The 25,499-nt window shown below is 38.7% G+C and overlaps 1 protein-coding gene across 15 annotated transcripts in view; it reads right to left on the reverse strand.

The window, feature by feature from the left end:
• The window catches only part of Zmynd11 (zinc finger MYND-type containing 11), an 86,172-nt gene that overhangs the window by 7,664 nt on the left and 53,009 nt on the right, over nt 1-25,499 (reverse strand). For 4 of the 15 annotated variants that reach the window (XM_085699213.2, XM_085699212.2, XM_085699211.2 and 1 more), the window contains exons 4-11: nt 20,416-20,460; nt 17,586-17,747; nt 6,191-6,268; nt 5,581-5,673; nt 3,541-3,628; nt 2,896-2,951; nt 1,998-2,075; nt 1,145-1,263 (exon numbers count right to left, since the gene is read on the reverse strand). In XM_085699213.2, coding sequence (XP_085555339.1) covers nt 1,145-1,263; nt 1,998-2,075; nt 2,896-2,951; nt 3,541-3,628; nt 5,581-5,673; nt 6,191-6,268; nt 17,586-17,747; nt 20,416-20,460 — 719 coding nt within the window. Of the gene's footprint in view, nt 1-1,144; nt 1,264-1,997; nt 2,076-2,895; nt 2,952-3,540; nt 3,629-5,580; nt 5,674-6,190; nt 6,269-7,295; nt 7,365-17,585; nt 17,748-20,415; nt 20,461-25,499 lie in introns of all 15 variants that reach the window. The other 11 variants (XM_085699214.2, XM_085699220.2, XM_085699219.2 and 8 more) reach the window with 9 other exon arrangements.

Below are 25,499 nucleotides of genomic sequence, written 5' to 3' on the forward strand. Positions count from 1 at the left end.
AAAGCTCAGAGAGCTTGGCTAGTGTATCTGGATGACAGAGTTGGTGCAGAGACTTGGACAAACACTAACAGACACTGACTTACCCTACTGGCATGTGGACAGTGCCCTCTTGTGAGAACATAAAACTAACTAGATATGATGCAAGAAGCTTGTCATGCTAAAACTTACCAATTTATTCATCAAAAGCTAAAATGTTCACTTTGTATTAACACTGTACATTAGTGTTTTCTTAACATAACAACAGTGTCTGCTAGGTGTGTCTATATGAATGAGAAAACAGACATTTAAAGTACTCACAGGATATAGGACAAACTATAAATCAGGAGAGAAAAATACAGTCCTTTGCTTTGAAGCTTCTCATACAATACTGCCCTATGCCCCAGACACTATGATCTAAAGAGATGCTCAGAGCACATGCACGGCTGACTTTTAGCATGACTCCCATTCCTTTAATATCTGTGTTAGAAAAACTTTTCTGGCTTTATCACTGGACTTATTAACCTGAGTCCAACGGTACCTCTCAAAAGTTGAATTCACTTTTCCAATCCAAACTAATGGTGACAACACTTTATGACAATACTGTTATATCCTAATTTTTAATGTTCAATGTCATTGGGGCCTTAACTCACATTGAGAACGGTATAATAAGTGTGCCATCCTATGGGTTGGTATCTTTCTATGGAATATATGAAGTAATTTTATAGTCAGCTTCTTTTTTTTAGAATATATAGAATTTATGTATTCTACATATGTAAGTTTTGAAGCTCAGGAGTAGAGACAATGCTTTGTAATTAGTCCCTCTCCTCTACACTTACTGTGCTTGGGATTAGAGCATCAGTAATTATTTTTGCCTATTAATAGGGCCACAGAGGAGACACAAATGCCACACATCTTTACAGTGTGGGATGGACGTGCCTGTCTGTGGATCCACGACCTGCATGATGGGCTCAATCTCAGCACAAGTGTGTTTACACCTGAGGACCAAGTATTCCACTGTTTTCAGTAATATTGGAAAACTTGCATAAATTATTACCAGCTACAGGCACATGCTGAATTTGAAACAAACACAGTAGCCACTGTCTCTAACACAGTCAGTACGCATGCATAAGCGCAGCTCTTGCTATTGCATGAGTGTGAGAATTACCTCTGGTGGTGGTGGCCAAAGAAGCGGACATCAACTTGATTGTCTTCTTTCTGCATGACTTTGGCTGGCCAAAACCCAAAACCTTTCATTTTAGCCCAAACCAGCTCATGATTAGGTATCTGAAAATGAAATGTTATTTCTTTTATTATTGAGTGACTTTTTAAATAGAGAAGCGTGGATTAAGTAAGACACAATCCGTTTGGATAATATTTCCTTTTAACTCTGAAACACATACAAGTGTTTTGTTTTCCTTTTGCCATCAATATAAACAATTCATAAGCTTAAGAGAAAGTAGAATTATGGACTATTTGCCAGATGAGACAGGAACTGAAATAAAGTTGCCTCTAAAGTCAAGGGCCCTGTGCATGATAGTAGTAAACAGAGTGCCCTGACTTTGCTTCTGCACCCAGCATCACCTGGGTATTTGTTAGGAAGAGAAGAGTTTGAGACCCCACACATACTTTCTGATTATGAGGCCTCCTAAGTCCACCCAATGTCAGTGTCATGGGATACTCTCAAATAGCCAGAGGCTTTTTTTCCATTTCAGAGGAGATGATGGAGCTACAGACATAGCAAAGCCATGGGTCTCTTGTTGAAAATGAGAGGAAAAGCAAAGACTCACTCTCCTGTCTATCAAAGGACCCCGTGTATGGTCTTACTGAGAGCCCTATTTGAAATTCAGAACTAAAAAGCAATTATTGTTATTTTCTCATGTTTCATTTGCAAGTATTTATTAAGGCCACAGGCACTATGATGTAAAGAAATGTATTTCACAGGTATTATCCCTAAGTAAACAGGAAGTAACTGTGATCCAAACGGTACTCATCAATGAAAATGACAAAATTCCACATACGCAAGGATAGCAGAACCAGTTGTCGGGCCGTGCATTTGATAGATAGAAGCAGTTCTTGCAAAGCTGCAGCTCATCCAGCTGAAAAGCAAAGCAATGGTCTGAGCCACACAGCAGCCAATGTGGCTGCGTGGGACTGACAGGCAGCTCTCAGTCAGGTCCTGACTTAACCTAGTACACTTAAAACCCTCTAGGATGACAGAAGGTCCTGCCATGACTGTGGAAGACATGCAAGGGTGACAGTACCCCTTCTCTTGCTGTGCCCACTGCCATCCCTCACTTGCATACTGTTTTCTTCATCACTGTTAAGGCCACTCGCGTTTTATCCTGTTGTCAACCTCTCTTCAGAAGACAGCTTTCTATACACTGGAGTCTACACCTATATCACCACTTCATTCCTTCTAACACACTGTCTGGCACACTGTAGACATTCAATAAAAAATTGTTTAATAACTAAAAAGGAAAAATCAAATTTAAAATGAACTGAAGAAATCACACTTCTTATGAGAATTTTTACAAAACTAATGTTTGCAGGCGATTCATTTACTTTATGCATATGAACTTTGTTCTCTGCCTTAATTGGGTCTAATAGAAGGCACATATGAACCCTCATTCCAAGTTGTGACTCTGGTTGCAGAGTGCAATTTGTTCACATCTCACAGCTCACCAACACTCACATCAGCAATGAGCAGTGCTTGAAAGTTACTAGCTAAATCTGCTACGGTATCCTTAGTCAGCTGTTACAGAAATATTTGTTTGCTTATTTTTCATGTATGGCAAACATGAAAATCAAATTAAATTCAAAGGAGATGCCACAATTAAAATGTAGCAAGGAAGGACAGAAGCCTTAACTAAACTTAGACTATAAGAAGTTTAATTATTAAGTGTGAATGGTAAGTACCTCATGACACGTGTCTTTATACAACATCCTCGCAATGTCCGCTTGCTCACTGTCTGCTGTAATTGAAGATAAACACAACTTATCATCAACACTCTAGAAACTGCCACCATCAAGTCAAGTGATCCTACTGTCATTTCAGTTTACCAGATAGAGACACATTCATCAAAACACACATTTTATGTCATGTTCAAGAGACAAAATAAATCCTACAGGCAACTTTCATTTTTACATTTAACACAACCACTAATTCTCTAGGTAGAGAATGACCTCTTGACTTTAAGAATGAGATCTTAGTGGGAAAGTATCAGAATGAATGAAATGCCTGGAGAAACCTCTTAGCTAAGATAAAGCAAGTGAATGTAAAGAATACATTTCACTGAAGATGTAGCTCAGAGGTAGAGTGCCTAATTCGCATGCACAAGGCCCTGGGCTAGCCCCTCATCCTCAGCACCACTTAAAAAAAAAAGTGAAAGAATGTTTTCCCCACACCACTGGTCATCACCTCTGTAAGCCACACCAGCAAGCAACCATCAGTTTAAATTCCAACATCATTACTCATGCATGAATTACAAGGAACCGTGACAGATTCTCAACATGGAATTTAACATTTTCAAGAGTGTACACAAAAGAGAAAAAGGATTGAACCTCCATAGAAAATCACTGTGTTGTGGAGAAGCAGCTGTGCATCAGCTTTGAATTCCTCATAACTCCGGTATTTCCCCTCGTTCACTTTCTGTGAGGGTAAAAGACAGAAGGACAAATGTGTTGTGAGTGACAGGACTTGAGAAGAGGACAGAACAGAATCTGGACTCCTGCTTTTGCCCCCAACATAAGTGACAGTGCCACATAAGTACTGTGCCCACTGTGTTAACTCCCCACAATGGCCTTCACAGCTGCCACACCTCATCTGCAGCAGTGGTGGCAGCTGCTGCTGAGCTTTGTCAGAAAATGCTCAGATGAGAGCAGGACCACACATGCCTGCCATCTTTCTAACAGCTGGATGAAGACCAGAAAAAGGAGCTGTTAGCCTCCACAATAGTCACCAGACCTCTAAGACAGTGGCTCTCAACCTTTCTAATGCTATGACCTTTTTATACATGTCATATGCTGTGTTGACCCCCCAACCATAAAATTATTTCATGGCTACTTCTTAACTGTAATTTTGCTACTGTTATGAATCGTAATGTAAATATCTGATCCACAACCCACAGGTTGAGGACACTGCTCTAAGTAAGGCACAGACACTAGTTTACAGTGAAGCTTTGGGAGTTCCTCTATAGACCAAGGCAACACACAGCTTTCTTTACATTGATGAGACACAAAAAAAGGCTCCTTCAAAGTACACTCTGTAGCTCTGATGTTGGTGGCCAAAGAGGGTAACAATAATTTTCAGAGCGTTTTTCTCCCTTGCAGGAAGGAGCTCAAACTTTTTCAAGTAGTGTGTATATAGCCAAGCTATCTGGGAATAGCAGGAGAGCACTTTTGAGTCCCAGTGATTTTGGCAGAAAGATGATTAGCAAGGCCAAGGCCGCAAATGAATGCTCACAGCCCATGCCCCTCCCATGTACTTTATCCCTGCTCATGCAGCTTCTTTCCTGTATAGTTCTAGTTCAACTACCGTTCCGTCAGTGAAAATTCCCACTTCTCCTAGGTCATTGCCTACATACCCTACAGGAAATTATGTTCAAGCTTTGATGCCTGACTTCCTCCCCTGCATTCCTGCCTCTGTAGGGCTGGGGTACACCAGGCACTGAACCTGTACAAGGCCTTGCCCAGACTTAAGTATCTCCTTACCGTAGCCCCCAAAACGCTTCCTGTTAAGTTCTGTTCTGAACCATGACTCATATTTTGGATTTTAAACTGGTAATATCATAAAAATCTTGTCTTTCTGTTAACTCTCCTTTCAGGACTTCTGCTCATATTATTCAAGGTCAAAGCATTAACCCAGCTAGCATCAGCCCATTTTACAGGGAGCTGACAGGATCCAGAAGCCTCAGGGAAGAACGATGGCAGTGGTCTAGAGGGTTTTGGTTGGAAGGGACTAGAGGAGCCCAAGCACTGGGTGTGGGGGGGGGGTGTATCTTTAGATCCTCATGCCTTATAATGCAGCACAAAGACAAGACCAAAACCTGAGATATATGGGCAACACAAATTGGACTTGATGGGTTAAAAAAAAAAAGAAGAAGAATATAAAGTTGGGTAGGTAGATGGAAAGAGGGCTTGAATCTGTGAGGAGTTTGGGTAGAAGGTGGTCAAAACTCACTGTTTGCAATTCTCAAAAATTTCTAAAATATACTGAAATATATATAATAGAATTAATTGTTTTAGATTTAACCCTAATTTTGTTCCTTTTATGGTTTCCCAAGACACTTAATCTAGTCTACACCCTAAGTTTTACCTAAAACTCCCAAGCACACTGCTAAAGTAGAAACTCATATTAGAAATCAGTACTTTACATACAAAATGTCAAGCTGCCCCACTTCCTGTAATCAACAAATATCAAGAATCTAGCTGTAAGTGGTTAAAAGTCAGATCTTTTAAAATTTGCAGTAGACTGTGTGACAGTTAAAGGCACGAATGCACAACATACCATGACAACACAGCCACCACCACTGTGCAGGCTACTTCCCCTCTAACTTGGTAGTTAAAGATACATGGAAGTGGAAATAAAAGGAGCCAAGTTACCTCTTGTATGGTAGGGACATCAACAGCTGAATGGACCAGCCTCCGGTACATCGGATGCTTACTGTCCTTTCCCTTTTTATTAAGGTCTATAGCCTAAAGGGTTGTTAAATACACAAAGGGACATGTAAAACATCAATTCCTGAAGCTCAACATATTTTATAATCTTACAAAACATCCATCATAATTAATGGAGAATGTGTAGCTAGTTAATGCAATATGCGTTCTTCAAGGTTCGACAGAGCAGCTATTTGAGAAATGCCACTTCATTTTAAATAGCAACAGCCAATGCAATGTTCATTTGATTAATCAGCTTTTAAATTGTGTCTTAACTGAACGTAGTCAATTAAATGTTTGTATCAAACAAAACAAAAGACAAAGTACAGTCCAATACAAAAAACATTTGTTCTAGAAAATGAATAAAACAGCAACCAAATTTGATAATACAAGACTATAATCCCCGCACTCAGGAGGCTGAGGCAAGAGGTTCACAAGTTGAAGTCCAGTCTGGACAGCAGATTGAGACCTTAAGACCAAACTAGACCATGGCCAAATATGCCCGCAGAGCCTGAGAACCACAGTGGGAGAGAAAGCAAGCCTGGCAAGCACTCACCCTCTCCTTCATGCGGGAGACAATGAACCTCAAGTAGGTGCCCATCTCCTGCTTGTTTGAATGCTTCTTCTTAATGCTCTGGGGAAGAAAGAAGAGACCAAACAAGTCTATCATTCATGTGTCCATATTTAAAAGGCAGAAAAGTAAAATAGACTAGAGCAAATACTTTGTTAGATAAAGTCTGTGGTATTTGCAAAACATAAGTAATATTTCTCTCAATAAGGAGGAAATTGGAAAATATGTTGTACTTGACATATTGCCTAAAAAATGAAAATTTTATCTTTTTTGATATTTTAAAACTTCAAAGCATTTTATGAAAGGGGATATAATATATGTAACAGAGACTCTCTAAGTTTACTAAAGACTAGTGGTTAAATTCTTTTAAGAAACACTCTAAATTGATAGTACTAAACAGACAATTTCAATATATCATGTTTTGTTAAAACTTTAAACTTTTAGGGTACATGGAGGTTGCATTGAGGGTACACTAGCCTATCTGCTTTTCATGCAATATGCCAGATTAGTGGAAAAGGAAATTATTACTGATTAGATTATTTGATTCATCTCTCAAGAAGACTGGATTTCACATTTCATGTCATTTCTAGACATTCAAGAAACTAGGACAAATGTCCCTTTGTCAGAACAAAGGCACATGCCAGGCCAAAGATGGCACTGTTGCATCACACTGCAGAGAGATGAATGGGGCTAGCCCTAGTTTTAATGGATGTCACAACTTTTCAGTCACATGATTTTCACAGTTAATATCATTTCTATTAGAAAGTTTTACACACAGGAAATTAGTCACACAGAGAAAGTCATTTTAATAGGCTAAGCATGGAGAGAAAAACATTTTCAGATTCATTAAATATGCATATTAAAATATCTAGTAAAAAGTTGACAATTTACTATCTAGAAACAATCTCAGATAATTCTTTCATTTCTTGAAATAGGGTCTCATTATATAGACAAGGTTGGCCTGGAACTTGCTATATACTAGCCTGGCAGTGAACTCATCTGGCTGAGTGCTGGTATTACAGGCATGTGTCATCCTTTGCTCGACATTTACCACATAAGACCTAGCTTTCCTTCCATTTGCATTTCTCACCTGGACTTTTTGGCAAAGTGAAGGCACACTCCATGTTTCCCCTCTCAGCCCTATGGCCTGTGCCATCATCTAACACAAACAGATGATAAGTGGTTAGATACAGGGGTGAGGAGGGTAAGACAAGTGCTTTTCTCCCAGCATGCAGGAAAACAAGTCTACTTCGTTAAAAAGAAGGGAGCACGGAAACACATGCTCCTATCCAGATGCCCTGTCAGGTCTGCTCTACTCACTGTGGACACATCATTAGCACTGCTGAACTCAATGAGAAATGTCCATACAGTCATCTACAATACAACAGATAGCAGACAGAAGTCTTGAAATGCTATTAGCCAGGTTACAGTCTATAGGTCGGTAACTCATTTCAAGGAAATATACAATCAACCCTTCATGTAGAACTAAAACACACTCACTAAACACTGAACCTAACCCTGCACCAATCAAATGCCTGTCCTCTCTAAACCTTCCTTTGAGTTCCTCAAGTCCAGTTGAGTTGTCTGCAGTCCCCTGGCTGGCGATAGTGGCCTTGGCTCTTTCAACTATGCTCTAAACATAAACTAATGGTATGTTTCACTTTGTTGGCTTGAACCTAAGCTCTTTTGATGCCAGTGCTGCACGAAAAAAAAGAATACAATGTCTGTCTATGTGCAAAAGTCAGATGCACATAGTCAGATGCATATTGATGAAATATCAATACAGCTAAAATATCTCCACTAGATTCTTCTGTCTTTAAAACACTTTGTAATAACATGGAAATCACACTGAGGTTCAAGGAACTCATTCTTCCACTCGCTCCCATCATCACCTAGCTTAAACAGAATCTGAGTTCAGTTCTTTCTGTCTTTATCTGTATGATCAAGGCTACTGATCTGTGTAGCCATACACAACATTATCTGGGGAAAAGAGTGAGTCTGGAGTTTTATTGGAATACATAGTAGTACAGAGGGTGACAACTAGTTCTTACACTGTTTAAATTTGTTTGCAGTCAGATGTCTGGAGTATTTAAGTGCAATTAAAAGTGCAGATCTAATAAGTCTAGAAAAGTGACTATTCCAGAGGGTGTGACAGCAAACAGCTAAGTGGCTTACTTTCAAATACAACCTTCATACATTACTCCAAGAAACTCTTATCCTTGCCTGAGAAGATCTCCTCAGGTTTAGACATTCCACTGTAGTCTATCACACGAAAACCAGCTAGAAGCTTTAGAAATAACACCATTGTCCATTTATATGAAGTTCTAGAACAAGTAAACTCTCCTATGACAGAGGATGGGAAGGGACAAGAGCCAGCTATGCTGAAACATGCTCCATTATGGTCCTCAGATGCCACACAGGGACCTGTGTGTGCCCTTCGAACAAAAATCTTTCCTTAAATGAAAACTGCCAGTGTCTACAAGCCACTCCTGGGTTCTTCAAGCAGTCCTTGAGCTGCTTGAAGGACAAGACTTAGGTGTTCACAGTCCATATGCTGTCCTCAGTGTGACCCACTCCCCAAGGTCATTTAAAGAAAAGAATCTCCAGGCACAGACTGGGGCAGCAGTTGAAATTTCACCTTTTGCTGCCCTACTAAATGTAAAGTGGTGAATTTTCAACAGCTCCTTTTGAAGGCCACTTCACAGTTCCCCTGAGTCTGTTTTCTCAATCCTTACCCAGTTTTGGTCTGCTGCTCATAAGAAAGTGTTGTCCTCTCATGGTGTACATCACAATTTGGTTGGTTATATTTTAAGCATGTGTGCGTTCACTTTAGCTACTAAAGCTGCAGCTTTAGTGTCCTCGGTCCTATGGGGCTGACCCAAAGGAATTTCACAGACAAACCACATCAGTTTGAAGAGTTCATGGTTTTTACATGAAACCCAGCCCTCTTTTCTGATGACAAACAAGGATTCTGTTCTAGATACTGAAGCTGCTCTCAAGCCTTTTGTTGCACACATTCAGTCCTGCTGCTTATTGCCTGCTGGTTGTTGAGCTCAGAGCTGTGTCTGGACCCAGAGCGTGATGGAATCTCCCTCCACAAAAGAAGGGCTTCTCCATGGAAACAGAACCTCTCCCAGGTATGTATGAGAATAAAATGTGGACTGCAGATGTTTATACACCGGAGGGGCTTGTAGGCTTTCTTTCATTATCAGGTATATTTCAAGTTTACTATTTCATAAAAGAAACCCACAGAGGCTGTGTGTGATGGCACATGCCTTTTAACCCCAGCACTTGGGAGGCAGGCACAGATCTTTGTGAGTTCAAGGCAAGCCTAATCTACAAAGAGAGTTCTATAAGGGCAGCCAAAATTATACAGGAAGACTTGTGTCTCAAAAACCAAAAGGGAAAAAAAATCCACAGAGCAAGACTTCTGGGGACCCCTGTAGGAAACAGACAGCACTGCCTATTGAGGCGTGGACACAGAGTGTTGCAGTGTGTGACCATCAGGCCACCCACGAACTTGAGCAGTCTGAGGAAAAGCTACTCCAACCCATGGAGGACTCACTTTTAACGTAAACATGACTGTCAGAATCACTAAACACACAGCCCTTGACCAAGTCCAAGTGCTGCTGAATGGCAGCACACAACAGACAACACACAGCCAAGTCAAAGTGCCACCTATCACACCCACACACACACCTCTTCCTCGCCCCCTCTCTCTACTCCTTCACTGGTTTGAAGATTATACTTGTTCTCCTCGGGCAGGCCTTAGCCCTCTTCAAAGTGATTAAGGCTCCATTGACATGCCTCTCCCATGTCTTAAGAGGTCAATCCTGCCTAATTATCAAACACAGCACTCACACACACAGAGGTCGAACAGTAACTTAAGGAAGTTGGTTCTCTCCCTGCGCCGTGTTCAGTCCTGGGAATAGAATGCAGGGCCTAAGCTTGACAACTGAGCCCTGCTGCCAGCCCTCTTTTTCTGCTCTAGCCAAGGCATACACTACACCTTAAGACCGAAGGCATCCAGACAGTGAGACCTCTGCCTGCATAGTTCCACCCCATAGCACGTACTTTATACTGTGGTCAAGAGGAAATTATGTACTTTCTGTACCTCAATACTACAAATACTAAATAAGCTTTGCTTCAGATCGTACCATCTGTATAGGAATCAGGCTAAGAGTTACCATTTTAGATCCTGAGAGTTATAATAAGCTTCATGGGGCTCAGTGGTTTTACTTATTAAGAGTTTTTATCTTTGTAGAAATCAAACCTGAGTTTGATTCCAAGGACTCACATGATGGCTCACAACTATCTGTAAATCCAGTTTCAGGGTATCTGACCTCTGTGGGTTCCAGGCATGCATGTGGTACAGACATACATTCAGGCAAAACATCCACATGTACTAAATAAAAACAATCTGAAAAAAACTATAATAAAATTTAGTTAAGTGCTAACCAGACTTTGAAAGAGAAGTCACAAGAATCTAATACCCTGCTGCCCAAGAAATGACACAGTCTCACCACTCATTGAAGCCTGTGTACTGTAACTCTGTTACATTTACCATGGAAATGCAATATATAAATCACGCAACGTCTTTTCTTACCAGGGTGGGCTTAGGTAGCTTCTATAGTGATTAGATAACTATATGCAGGATTTTACAGTTTCTGTGCTGGACTTAATCTGAACAGCTTCTTCCTTTTTCAGAGCTCCTATTGCTTTTTTGTGCAGCTAAGCCTATACCAAGCAACAAGGTCACCTGATGACAGTATATGGTTCAGGCAGCACCATGTTAAAAGTAATTTTCTACTTGTTTTAATTAAATTTATAGGATGCAGGTGTCTTTAAAAACAAAAATATGATCAATGTTCATTATTTTCAGTAGTATGATTATTTACCATTAAAAAATTTGATTTTTAAAAGTCAAATCTCCATTCTACATTTATTAATATGGAGCTTGAAAGCAAAGGTATTTATTTACTTTGGGATGAAGATATTAATAAACTGCCCATATTCATAAAAGTGGACTGACCAAAAAACAAGAGTGGCTATTTCAAAGCAGATATACACAAAAAGGTATTTGTATATAAACCACTTTCATTTATCATTTGGTCTCATTACACTGTGAGCATTAATTGCATATCATTCTTCTTCAGGAATCAGGAACACTATACTTTCCATGTCCCCAATACATGAAATAGGTACAGATGCAACTCCCAGCTCCTCCTATGAGACAGTTTTCACATGCTTCGACACTGCCGGCATTGTGGCCTACTCCCACACCAGGTACCTGAGCAGTCAGTGGATCCCTAATGCTTCTCCACATAGACGCTCTGTGGCCAGTTTTAATAGTGGACACGCTCTGTCCTTTGGTCCTTCCATCTGCCTGATGGACACACTGCAACCCATATGGGACAGAAAAAGCAACAGGGATTTGATACAAGTCTTAAAAGTTAATATTAAAAGGTTGGTGCCCGAGGAAGCCAAAGACACCAGGTGCCCTGGAGCTGGAATTGCAAGTGGCTATGATCTACCTTGGTGAGTACTGGGAACTGAACATGGGTCCTCTGAAAGAACAGTATGCTCTGAAGTACTGTGCCATATCTAGACCATTAATATGTTCGCTTCTAAAGTTTTGTGGTTGTTTGGTAAAATCTGTCCCTTCTGTGCATGTTTAGAAGAAGCTGTGGTTGCAGGGAGACTTTAAAAGCCATCCCCATGGGCTGGAGGCCTTGGAAGGAGCTTTCTCAGATCTCAGTGGAGTTTTTAGAGGTAAGGCCAAGGGTAAGGGAGTCACCCTTACCCTTTGTAGTCATGCTACAAACTCAAGAGAGCTTTATAACCCAGACCCAAGATATTAAATAATAATAATATTCTCCAATATTCAGCTTTTTGTTTTGTTATCTGTATTTCCTGTGATTTCATAATTTACTACTGAGCTACATTCATTTATCATGCAATTCATACACAAGCATAAATTTTTCACAGAGAAAAATGCCACGCAAATATCTGGGAAGAAATGACTATTTCCAGGTTTTTTTAAAGGATATACTGTAGCAATCTTATCTTTTATTCCTTAAGTGGATCCTTTCATTCAAAAGTAGTATGCGATATATGTGGTGTCTGATATGCCTGGTGTGTTGTGGTGTCTGGTGTGTGTGTGTGTGTGTGTGGTCTGGTGTGTGTATGTAGTAGTGTATGTGGTAGTAGTAGTATGTATATATGTAGTATGTGTGTGCATGAGCACCACATGAGATGTAAAGTGATGCAGAGTTGAGTCAGATGATGTGATGAAATCAAGTGGCATTGATATTATTCCTTGTGGGCAAAATCTCAGAGCAGTATTCCATCTGAGGCCCAGACACAGAGAGAGCAAGGAGCTCACCATGACTTCTAATTACTCTCCTCCTGATATTTATTAACTATGCAAACATGGAACACACTTGATATCCTAACTGCTGCCAATGACAGGTTACAGTTCACAGATGAAAACTGTGTGTATGAATTTAATTTAAACTGTGGGACTAACATGAATCTACAACTCCTCCAAGTCAAAAAAAAAAAAAACAAGATAAAACAAAAAGCACTCATAGGAGGATGATCATATTGAAGGAGGAGGGAAGACGGGGCCCCCTCCGAAGCCCTGTCTCGATCATTCACTGGAACATACCAACTGTCTGAAAAAAAAAAAAAGACAGTTTACTTGCTTTATGGTACTGCTCCCTTCATTAATTTCCTGATATTCTATGAGGTATTAGACAAAGAGAAAATGTCACACTCTCAGATATTAAAGTCACTGCTCTCACAGACAGGACTTGCTACAGAATCTGTACACTGGGAAGGAAGGTCTGTGCAGACCATTCTTTAGACCATTCCTTTAGCATTCTGAAAGTAATAGGCTCTGATGGGGAGACAGAGGCCAGGCCACTCTGAGAAAAGTGACATTTCACATTGGAAGACGCTTCTCTTGGGGCTGTACAGGGTTCAGAATATGAATGTTTGAAAACAACATTATCTGCTCTGGTGGTCAGAGTCACATGGTGGTGGAGGCTCACGCTGGACAGAGACCACTATCACCGTGGCAGAACAACAGGGAACACTATGCCAAAAGGTAGTATGGTGCCACCCTAGCAGGCAGTTGTAGAGTTTTTAATGACAAACCACCTTGACAATATATTTAACAATGCTCAAAAGTTCCTTATTATTATATCTAACTATCCTATATCTTTTCCCAAACTTTAAGAGGAAAAAGTAGATTGGAAAGCTGACTGATTGTAACCATAATTGCTAATTTTAGTCTGATGATTCCCAGATCTTAGTCCAAGAACAATGTCACAGGTATTACTATAACAGTCCTGTGAGTCTTACCCCAAAAGCTTATAGATTAACAAGAACGCATACACAGACAGACAGACACACAGACACAGACACACACACACACAGAGAGGGAGAGAGAGAGAGAGAGACAGAGAGAGAGACAGAGAGAGAGAGAGAGAAACTATGATACCAAAGAGGAAAATGACTTTGTAATTTGGAAACTATATATAAAAATAAAGTGAAGTGAAAATGAGACATCTGACAAAAACCAAATGGTCAATGAAAACTGTCGCCATGGGCTGTGATGTAAATGGTTACACTCTTTGAAGGGTAAGTTGTTTTAGCAAATAATATAAATGTTCATAACTGTCAGATTTAAGAATTGCAGTCAGTGAACGCATCCTACCAAAAGTGAGCAGACAGGATCATATATACACATACAACACACACACACACACACACACACACACACACACACAAATGCTTTATGGAAAGTACCATGAACTATATTGTGTTTTAAAGGTACTTCTTTTATGTAAGTAAAATCTTCAATAGAGTTTTCAAAAGAGGACTTTTTTTTAAGTTTTGCTTGGTAAATTTATGATCATTTCATGAAAATAAAATGTAAACCAGATTCATGAAGAAATAATGAGTGCAGTGTTCAGAAGCTGAAACTGGGCCTGGTTTCAAACACAGTGCTGTGGATGTCATCTTGACAGGCTCTCAGTGGAGGAAGATGGGTGGCGCATGAATATACATTTATGAGAACTGGTCAGGTGAGGGACGTGTGGCTTTTCTCTACTGTAGGATGTCTAGGACACAGCTTATTGGAGACAAGCTGACTGTATCAATAGTGCGCACAATTTACACACACAAACACATACGCACAACATAAGAAGTCTGAAGAATATTTACATACAGAAAAGGAATTCTGTGAATTTGCTTTTCTTATTTTACTTGGATAATTAACAACAAAGCTTTTAAAAATGATTTTAAAATACCATCTTAATTAATAAGCTCACAGGAACAAGAGTATAAAACAAGACAGTGAGGATATTTTTCTCAAAGGAAAATCTAATTAGACATATTCATGGGCTACTCTTTAAAAAACAACTGGCTGTGTCTGCAAAGTGTAGAAAGCAGACATTCTAAAGGATCATTCCTGGCAATGTAAAATCCCTAAGTTAAGCATGAAAACTGGTAAAACTGCTCTGACTGAGAAGGTGCACGCTGTCTTCTCAGCTTCCAGACCTGAGATCAGTGTGGCGGGTGTGACAGCACAGCCGGGGCGGAGACAGCTTGTGCTCAGCAGTGTCTCAAAACGAAGAAAGTCTTTGGAGATCGACCACTTATTACGACATGTTCGCTTTACACTTTATTTTTGTAGTAATGATTGGCTTTCTGTGTGCTGTTTTGGCCTGGCTGGAGATAAGGTTCTTCTCTACAAGATTCTTTGTGTGTATAACAATTATCCTATGTAATTATCTAACATTCCATGGAGGGCAAGAGAGACTGGAAAAGTTGATTCTAATTGGAACCATAGTTCTAGAGTTTTAGTCTGTGAACCCCAAACTCTTTTAGTTCAGGAATATTTCAGTCTAAATACTCATTTTTTAAAGAAGGATTTTATTATAATTTGTTTTGTTTTAAAACCTAAATTAACCAAAAATTCTACCTGATACACATTTAAAATTCCATTACAACTTTAAGGTTATTATTTATTTTCATACTAGAAAAAGAATCAGTAGCAATTATCTTTTTCCTGACCATAACTATTAAAACAATAGAACAGACCTAACTTACAAATGATTTCTTGGGCAGTTTCAGAGATGAAGGTAAAATTCCCCACATTTAGTCCCAAACACAGGCTTTCTGAGTCTTGATGAAGAGTAGTTCACAGACTATACTATATATACATAATTTAGGTTTTTGTGTAACTTACAGTATCATTTCCATAAGTACCTTGTATCATAAACACATCCAAACTGAACAAGGAAAAACAAAAGAAAAAAAATGGGATGAAGTAGTCATGCATTTGAGTCAACTGATAATGAAATATTGAAAAATAAAACAAAAACGAACCAAAAAAACTAATAAGAACACAACAGAGCAACTGTGGACAAGAAACAGAAACAGAACTTCATACATACTATTTTCTTCAAAGTAGGATTGCTTTTCTATATATAAATATGCAAATAATGCAAATAAATATAAATAATACAAAACCCTCACTGCGATCACCCTGCCTCAAAACTTCCAGTGCTTTTACCTAAATTCTTTACTATGAACCTAGGAATTGCACATTAACTATAAAACCTTGAAGGTGTAGTGGCTGTCTCCACTCCTTGTGTTTATTGTTGGGTGCTTTCAGTTTCCCTCTTCTAGAGACTGGGTACAAAGGACTGAATCTGGGCTCTCAACAGATGCTAGGAAAGCTGCTCAGTAATCTGTTGCTGAGCTATATATAAAAATTATCTTCACTTTTTGCTTGCTTGCTTGTTTTTGCAGATAGGGTCCCTCTGATTCTCCTAGTCTGGCCCTGAGCTTACTCCATAGCCCAAGCAATTCTGAGTAGCTATTGATTAGAGGCCTGTGCCAACAGGTCCAGCTTTTCCCCTGGAGAGACCAAGTTTTTATTTTCTAGAATATAAGAGATAGATTTGCTTTTAAGAGGCATGATCCAAATCCATGAAATCAGAACACAAGTGACATCAGCCCCTGTTCAGAGTAGTGACCTGAGGCCGTGCCTGTACTAATTCCGTGTGGACATCAATCTACAACCTCGGCTTTAACACTGATACAGTCAGATTTTTTTTATAGTGTCTCATATTTCCCAATAATTCACCATGAAACAGGTTTCTAATGCTATCCTACTTCTTAAGCTAAGTGGGCTCAGGTAATCAAGACCTCGGTTCCCAAGGGAGGACTAGGTAGAGTAGGCTCATTTAATTCAAGCCTTCAGTCACAAAGCAACACCTACGTGACGTAGGCTCAAGTAATTCAAGGCCTCATTTAGTAAGGAAACTCTAGGCAGTGTGGGTTCAGGTAATCAAGATCTCAGTTACTAAGGAAATGCTGCACCGAGTGGGCTAAGGTAACCAACAACTCCTTTACAGTGGAAAACTAGAATGGGCCTGGACTTTTGCTGATCATGCCCAGATGAAATCTTTGACTGATGCTGAAGAGGAGAAAATAGTAAAAATGAAATTTTGAGAAATTAAACATTTAAATTACTAAAGTATTATTTAAGACATACTTAAAATCTGTGATCATGGGTAAGTGGGACATACGACGAGGGTTCCAGCTAAGGACCTGAGTAACACAAATTATAAAACCGTAGTGCTTGCAACCACAGAAGTTCGCACATTGCCTTCAGTGCCCTGGAAAATGTAGTATTTTGTCAGCACACATCGCTCATATACAGACGCACTACAACCTCACAGCATGCATATTCTTCAGTGAGAAAAATGACTGAAAATTATTTAGCAAGTATGTATTTTACCAACTGCACAATGCATTTGACTTTAGGTAATTAGAATTCTTAATGGGCAAATGCCCCATCCTTCCACCTTCCACATAAAATATAAGCAAAAAATAAACTAAGTCATGATGACAGAAACAAAAGCATCGTCCATGGCTAAACACGGGAAGCACGTCAAGAACATTCCCAACACTGTGCCTTCTGCCCATGTGTGTTCTCAGTAGCATCAACTCTGCCACGAATTACAAAGTCATTATTGAATGGACCTCGGTGTGGCAAGCAGTTCATGTTTTGAAAAGCTATCCTTTAAAGCAGTTACATAATCTAGAAATAGGTATAAAATATGTGAAGAGAAGATATTTCCATGTGATTTAAATTCTCTAAAATGTGAAGCCTGAAAGATGGATGTGCTCTGTGTGTACATTTATGAGTGTTGCTCATTTGTCATGGTCATTTCAGCAGGTAGCCCCCACCCTCCAGGATGGATCATTCACCTTGCAAGACCACCTGGGGTATCTTGGTGACACTATATTCATAAATTTCAACCCTCTAACCAGCACATGAAAGCTCATAGGTACTCACCCTGCAAACTGGGCACTGCCAGTGACTACTGCTGTCTCTAAGCCTGAACTCATCAGACAAACACTTGGAATGATACACACGAAAACACAGGTCACATATCAACACCTCTCCAGGCAAATGGCATTCAAAACAATACCAGTCATGAGTTTCTGTTTCCCAGTCCTACAAAAAATACAAAATAATTTCGTATGACATTTTGTCAATATCTTCAATAACTAACAACAAAATTGAAACTAAAAGTCCATCACAAGTTAGGCATTATAAACAGTTTAAGACATTTAATGTGTAAAACAAGAGAGAAAATACCTAGAAATTTACTTCTTTAAATTTTGGATTCTCTCCTATGTAGTATCAATAGTCAGAGATACCTTAAGGTGATCTGATAGCAAACACCTCCAAAGTGATTTATGTCCAAAGCCAATCCCAGGTCTAGTATTATCTTTCATTTAAAACTACAATTTAAGAAACAGTGTCTTTTGTAAGCTAAGTGTCCCACACCAACGGCAGCTTAATATTTCAAACAGACAAACCTGTGTTTTGTCCTGATTTTACAGATTACAAAGGGAATGCTGACATACTGCGGGGACAGGGTGCACAGTCTCGCGTGGTAGAGCTCACTGTGCTTGTCTCTCATCCACAGTATTTGATGCTTAACTGAAAATAACAACTAATCAAAATGCCCATGTCCCGACAGGTCGCCAAATATTCAGGGTTATTCAGGGTCTGTTAAATTTAGAAAAATAAATTGAAAATGTGAAACTAAAGGTTTAGTCACACTATCTGATAGAGGTTGATTACCATATGAAACAAAAGAAAGCAGGCTCCATTCTTGATGTGGCTAGTTTTAGCAATCAAAGAACACAGAGTTGCACGGGCATTCTTCAACAGGTTTCATTAGTGAGGTTTCTGTACAGCCAAGGCAAGTGGGTGAAGTATAGACAGGAAGACTCATTTGCTTTTAGCTTAGAATTCATTCTTTATAAATGTTACCCTTCACTTATTCTAAAATATACTTCAGAGTAAAGGTTAACTCAACCTGTTTTGGAGATGTGGGAGCCAAATGAACAAAAGGAAAACTGTAACAACACCAAGACTACTTTCAGTAGGGATCCTGACATCCCACATTTGGGTTCAGCTATTAATTGTTTTTATGTATATCTGCACTCTTTCCAAAGTTGAGTCATTTTCAACTCAAAGTTGAATCCAAGGCTTCCTCATTTTCTCAGATGCTAATATTATCCCGGCAAATGGGGTTTAAACTAGCACTCAATAAGAATTGACTACATCAACCACATTTGAATGCCACCATCCACTCACTAAGAGTGTAGTCACTAATATTCACAATGTTATGTCCTCCAACGCACATCCTGAGCCATGGCGAAGGCAGAGTAGTCAATTCTGTAGAAATCTAAACTTTCTGGATTTATGTTTCATTAAAAAATTGATGGTCTTCACTGACCGAACAATAATGTAAAGTAGGAGCATTTCCAGTTCCTCACTGCAGCTGTGTATTTCCCTGCAAACTCGTCTGATGGAGTAATCCATGTGGACCGCAGTCAGGAAGTACTCATTTTACATAAAACTCAGAAAAACAACTACACTACCAAGTTTGACTGAGATACACTAAAGACATGTATGTGAACTTAGCTGAATTAAAATTAAAATGAATCTCATTTCAGATAGACAGTTCATAATACATCATATATTAGCTATTTCATTTTCTAATTCAAAAATTTTAATATAAATAAGCTTCAGAATTCTAGTCTATTTTTAATTAAAGAACTTTTTCTAAGCCTAAAACAAAATATTTTATTCTCATGGCTGTTTGGAAATACTTTAAAGGACATTAATGATTTATATATATATTGGTTAATTAATAGAAACTGCCATTCTTCATGATTTAATTTTTTATTTTAATTCTTCTTCAGTGATGGGTCAAATAGTGGTTGCTGGGATGTTAAAAGGCAGGAAGAACACAGTTCCAGCTTTCCTTCATCGCCTTCCTCTTTCCAATGCACACTCTTACCTACTTATCAAACAGACACTGGGATAAATCTGTCCTTGTTGGGGTACTCAACTCTGCACTTTAAAAAATAATTGCAGGAATGTTAACCATAACTTAAATGAAGCAAAGTACAGAAACTTTTAAAATTAATTTACTAGATATTATTAATTTTTTTTGAACTACTTGCTTTTTGTTTTAAGACATCTTACTAGCAGGCCAGGAACTCACTATGTAGCCCAGGCTGGCCCGGAACCCACAGAGATCTGTCTCGCAAGTGCTAGAATCACAGGTGTGTGTCTTCATAACTGGCTTGGGTATGTTTTCCTTATGCGTATCACTGACTCCATCATCATAAGGGTTAAAGAAGACAATGCTTCTTGTTATTTTAATCATGACAAGAGCTATTCATAACCCAGGAAACATGCAAAAGTCACTGATTCAAAAATCTATTACAATTTTTCAGAGGTATAAACGAGTCATGGACCATGGCCAAGCTGACATCATTCAAATAGGCTGACACACACCTGTCACATATGCCAATAAGCCAAGTCTACATTTGCACCGGATGCCACAGGAAGTCATCAGCTGCTCTGGATACAGTCTAGTTAGCAGCCAAAAGTGTGAAATCCCACTTGAGGACAAGAAAGCCTTTAAAGGGCAAGACCACTGACTGACACTAAGTTCAAAACTGAAGCAGTGCAAAGGTCATACAGTTTTCACACACAAGTCTAGCAAGAGTTAACTTAGCTAACCTAAACAATATAAAACTCTATTACAAAAAGAAAAGCAGAATTAAGGTAAAATAACAGTGCAAAATTAGTTCACCTTGTCTGGGGCTGCTGTCCTGGAGAAAGGCTGCATACTGTAGGCCTTTCAAAATAAAAACAAAATAATCTTGGTCTCTCTACCATAATTTTGCTCATATCAGGTAATATAGAAGGCTAAAGGGATTTCACACATGGTTCATTACTAGAAGTACAACCCATACTACTTGGCAAATAATGCTAACAGAAAAGTCTATCAATGAGCTCATCATTAATGAAAAGAGCGTAGCATGCAAACCTAAGGGTTGTCACTGACTGTAGAAGGTTATGGATAGATAATGAGAAATATCTTAGGGAATGTATGTGCCATGAGATGTACACTCTTGTCAAGAAAATATCTTTCAGCAAATAAAGTCTGTGCCACACATATCTACACAATGCCACAAATGCATATCTGATTGCTCTGAAACAGGATTACACTGAATGTTTTGAAAAATCAGAATAATGAAAGTAAGAGTGGTAAACACAGCATGAAGTTTATACAGGCTGCCCTCAGAGCCTAGGAGCGAAACCTCCCCCATCTAGCAGCAGTCTGATACACTGTTTGGTTAACACGCTGGAGTCAGACTGGTACAAAGCCTGGCCCTGACACTCAAGTCTCTATAATCTTGGGCAGAATGCTTAGCTTTTCTTCATGTCATTTTCTATCTGTAAAATGATTAGTTTCCTGTGTCTTAGTAAGAACCGAATGAGTTCATAGGTACTTAGCGCACAGAGGAGGTCTGCACAGCCTAAGCACTCAGGAGAGGTTAGCTGGTGTTATTATCTATGTATTGCACAAAATAGAACTAAGACACAAATGAATAACATGAGTGCATTTCTCTCCTAGTACTTTAGAATTCATTATCATATCTGATTTTCACATTTCTCTGAGCAACATAGAACAGGAAATATAATTCGCTCCAATGAAGGGATTAAAAAGGAAGCTCAGAAAGATGTTTGGCCATGTACCAAGGGAGAAGTCTGAAGAACTGTTGGGAAATATATTCCAAATTCTGATCAAGTTTCTTCAATAATCAAAAGGCAGTTTTAACTCCCTATGTTTTATACATTACACTGCTAAGCATGTGTATGACAGTGTGCTTTAATGCAAATGCACTGTAAGGTGAGTTCTCTGCCATTCTAGGTTTAATTTAATTCTGTTAACAAATTTAGTTCATCATTTACATGGGAGGATATGATGGTTACAAATTTTAGTGACTTTAAATACTGAAAATAAATTACAATATTGCCTAGTGGAACAGAATTCAGAGAAGGAGAAAGAGCCAAACAGCGGGAACTCATGCGTACAATACACCAACACATGATGAGAAGGATAGAACCCCCAAAACACTAAGCAAATAGAGGCTCTTGACAGAGCCACTTCTCAGTAAGTCGGTTTAAAAATCACAGAGGACTCTAGTGTAACTGAATCGTCAGCACTCATTTACTAGTTAGTAAACAAAGGGTTTTTTACTTCTTTTTGTAACCAAGGTTGGGAATAAATATTTAAATATATGTATATATACATATATGCATATATATAATAGACATACATAAATGACATAAAGATAAAACATTTCAATTTTTAAACACCAGCAGTATCAAAGGTACATTGAAATTTGTGTTGAAGGTATTTAAAACAACGAACTAGTCGGGCAGTGGTGGTGCACACCTTTAACCCAGTACTAAGGAAGCAGAAACAGATGGATCTCTGTGAATTTGAGGCCAGCCTGGTCTACAGAGCGAGTTCTAGGACAGCCAAGGCTACAAAGAAACTCCTGTCACGAAAAACAAAAAAATAAATAATGAATGAACTAATGACAAATATAACTATAACAAAAAAGGGTAAAAATCTAAATTGCTTTAAGAAACTAATTCTTAAATTCATATGCTACATGTATGCAATGTACTGGAATGTCCAGGTTAGCTTGTATTCAGAAGCAGCCTCTTGTTTCCTCAAGAATGAAGCAGGGAAGCCCCTCTTGCTGTGGCTTCAGGCAGTAAGGTCTGTGAGGAACAAGGCCATCAATTCTAGTCCAATGTTTCACCTAAGAGGTGTGAACCTAGTTAAATTTCAAGGTAAATATAAACCAATACTTCCTACAAGCTGGCACTTGATTTGGAAACAACAGATGACAGCAGTCTCTCAAGGTGTCGAGCTCGCCCCACTTGGGTTTGGTATTTTAGCCCATTCACTGCAAACATAATAAGCTCATATCTTTAGAAAATCACAAAATACTTATTTCCATTACTTAGGCTCTTTTTTTAAAGAAAAAAAAGTATAAAAAAATCCTAAAACAATGAGAAGTGAAAAATACAGAGAGAAAAATGTAGAATGCCCCTTTTTATTGAGAATGATACTCTCAAGCCCAAGAGTAGCCTCAAGTCCTGATATCAGGAATGGTTCACTTCAAAATGCATGGAGTGAAGACTCTATTCACGTCTGTAATTAGTAAGGACTCACCCGCAGCAAAACAAGAAAACAGAAGGATTCTACACAAAACTACAATCTGGGGCTCTCAGCAGAAACCCTACTCCTATACTGATATGAACGGTGAAAGAAATGAGGTCCCGAATCCAAATTCAGCAGGTCTATAAAAGGAGAAAGTAGTTTTACAAATAATATCATTTTTCTGAAAGATTTTTTAAGCCAACACTAGCAACCAAATTCTTTACTATCAGATCAAAATCACAAAATAAAAGTGCAGCCTTGTCCTGGGAACTGTCAATAAAGTTGGAAATCACCAACAGTTCATAATAATAGCCTTGTTTCAAGATACATATTATTTATATTTTATCTGCAAATGATCCAAAACTCAAGGTTACCTGCTTCCTATGTCACAATAAGTATTTTTGAAACACCTTCCTTCCTATCCTTGATGAGCACTTTATCAACCAAAAGGCTAATTTAATTTGTAAGACATTAATTTATATTGATCACAAAGATAACTAGTAAATCCTAAACTTTAGTCCTCTAGGAAGTGGTAAAACTCTGCCCAAAAAATATAGTTCTCAATATTTAAGAATAAAGGGGATGAGATACTAGAAATATGGATTAAATATGGCCTCCCATCATGTGTATTTTAGAGTAAGCAGATGATGAAACAGTCTATGAATGTGAGCATGTACGCATGCATGTATGGCAAGTATATATTCAAGCATGTGTGTGTGCACGTGTATGTATGCATTCAATAATTAATTTGCAATACTGAGCTGATCTTGCATAGAGTGCCAAAAAGCACACTGCTACTTTTAACAACTCAGAAGGAAAAAGCATCAACATAACAAAGTATTAACAGTTCAGATAACAAGATGGCGCTCCATGTCTTCTCACTAACAGAACTCCAAAAGCTCAGAAAACCATGCTTATGGGAACTATTTGGACCCTGTCAGTTAATGCTACTTATTACCAGTCTACGAATTTTCAGATGACCACAAAAATTCCTGCATTTTTCAAATACTGTCTGTGTGTCATTTAGAAAACAGTTCGTTGTGTATACTTATTTATTGACTACTGTGTAAAGAGGTCATTTAGAAACAGGAGTGGTTTTATGAATGTTGCTGTTTTGTTCCATAATTTTATATACACATATGAGAATCACCATGAAGATGTTTAGATACTGAACAATTTTACCATAGTTTCTCCAACAGAACTGGCACTTATACAGGGGGCTGCAAATTGTGTATGAGATCATCACTGAAAAATGTCTGAGACTATTTCTTGGCTAGAAGGAAGAATTTTAGTAATGCAGAGGCCTCTGCCTTTGTATTATAATATCCTGGCTTCTTCAAAGACAGACAATAGTCTCATACAGGACAGTGAGCTTTTAGGACATGATTGCTGTACTTAATAAAAATAATGGTCCAGGGATGCATGTATTTTAATTGTTTCAAGTTCTAAAGGTGAGTATTAGAGAAGAAAGGTAGTAGGAGTATATTAACAATGTAATATCAACAAATTGACATTTAAGCTTCTTTTCTCATTGCTGTGTGGAGAAAGGAAAGCTGCACTCATTGGTTTCTATTTCTCCACACACTGACGGAGTGAAGAGAAGCATCGTTCAACCTCTGCTACATAAAGTGACTCAAGAATTAATCCTGTTTCCCCACTTCTGACAGCTCAACTCCTCTCTTCAGAGGAGTAGGAAGAACACTGTCACCTATCCCTTTATAACAGAAGCCTCTTTCTAAAACCTATCCTAACTCTGAAAGAAGGGTTCAACAAATGCACTACACACTCTAAAACTCAAGTTTGGAGGGCACCAAAGCATTTGAAATCACAAAGCGGTTGAAACTAGAGAGTCTCAAACGCTGGTGTGCGGAGCTCTGACCCACAACTTCATGAAAATAGGAAAGGTGGCCCTTCCATCAAATATGCTTGAGGTGTACTCTTTTTATTCATGAAAGAGCCTTTAAATAACATACAAGGTGCTTCTGTGTGGAGGGCATTTACTAGCTTGTCAGTTCACAGCTTAGACCTGCTTCCTGCAGATGACAGAGTTAATAAAAATACACAAAGCCTGGACAGTGCAGAATCTAAAGAATTGTGCCACAGGTGACATGGTTAATCACATGAGCTTGTGGGTGTCATAAGGGCATGAGGACTTTCACTGCAAGTCAAGTGGTGAGATACTCATTTCATCAGTCAACTTCATATTTTACACCTTCAACAAGATCTACTTTTTCAAGGGCAAGCTCTTCACAGAATTTATATTGGAGAATACTGGCTACAAAGTAAATAGTCTAAATTAAAGACTACTTATATGACTAGTTAAAAACTGATACTTTTGCCAGGCGGTGGCGCACACCATTAATCCCAACTTGGAAGGTAGAGACAAGCGAATCTCTGTGAGTTCGAGGCCAGCCTGGTCTACAAGAGCTAGTTTCAGGACAAGCTCCAAAGCTACAGAGAAACCCTGTTTTAAAAAACAAAACAAAACAAAACAAAAAAAGCAATAATAAAAAAACTGATGCCTTTACTATACTATCCTCAGTATATTAAAGTCTTAATTTATAAGTAATAACTATAACTTTATAAGGTAGAGTCGAGATATATAATTATAAGGTAGAGTATATATATATACCCTCTATATATACACACAC

The sequence above is a fragment of the Myodes glareolus genome, chromosome 14, assembly GCF_982192425.1.
Source record: "Myodes glareolus chromosome 14, mMyoGla1.1, whole genome shotgun sequence".
Taxonomy (NCBI): Eukaryota; Metazoa; Chordata; class Mammalia; order Rodentia; family Cricetidae; genus Myodes; species Myodes glareolus.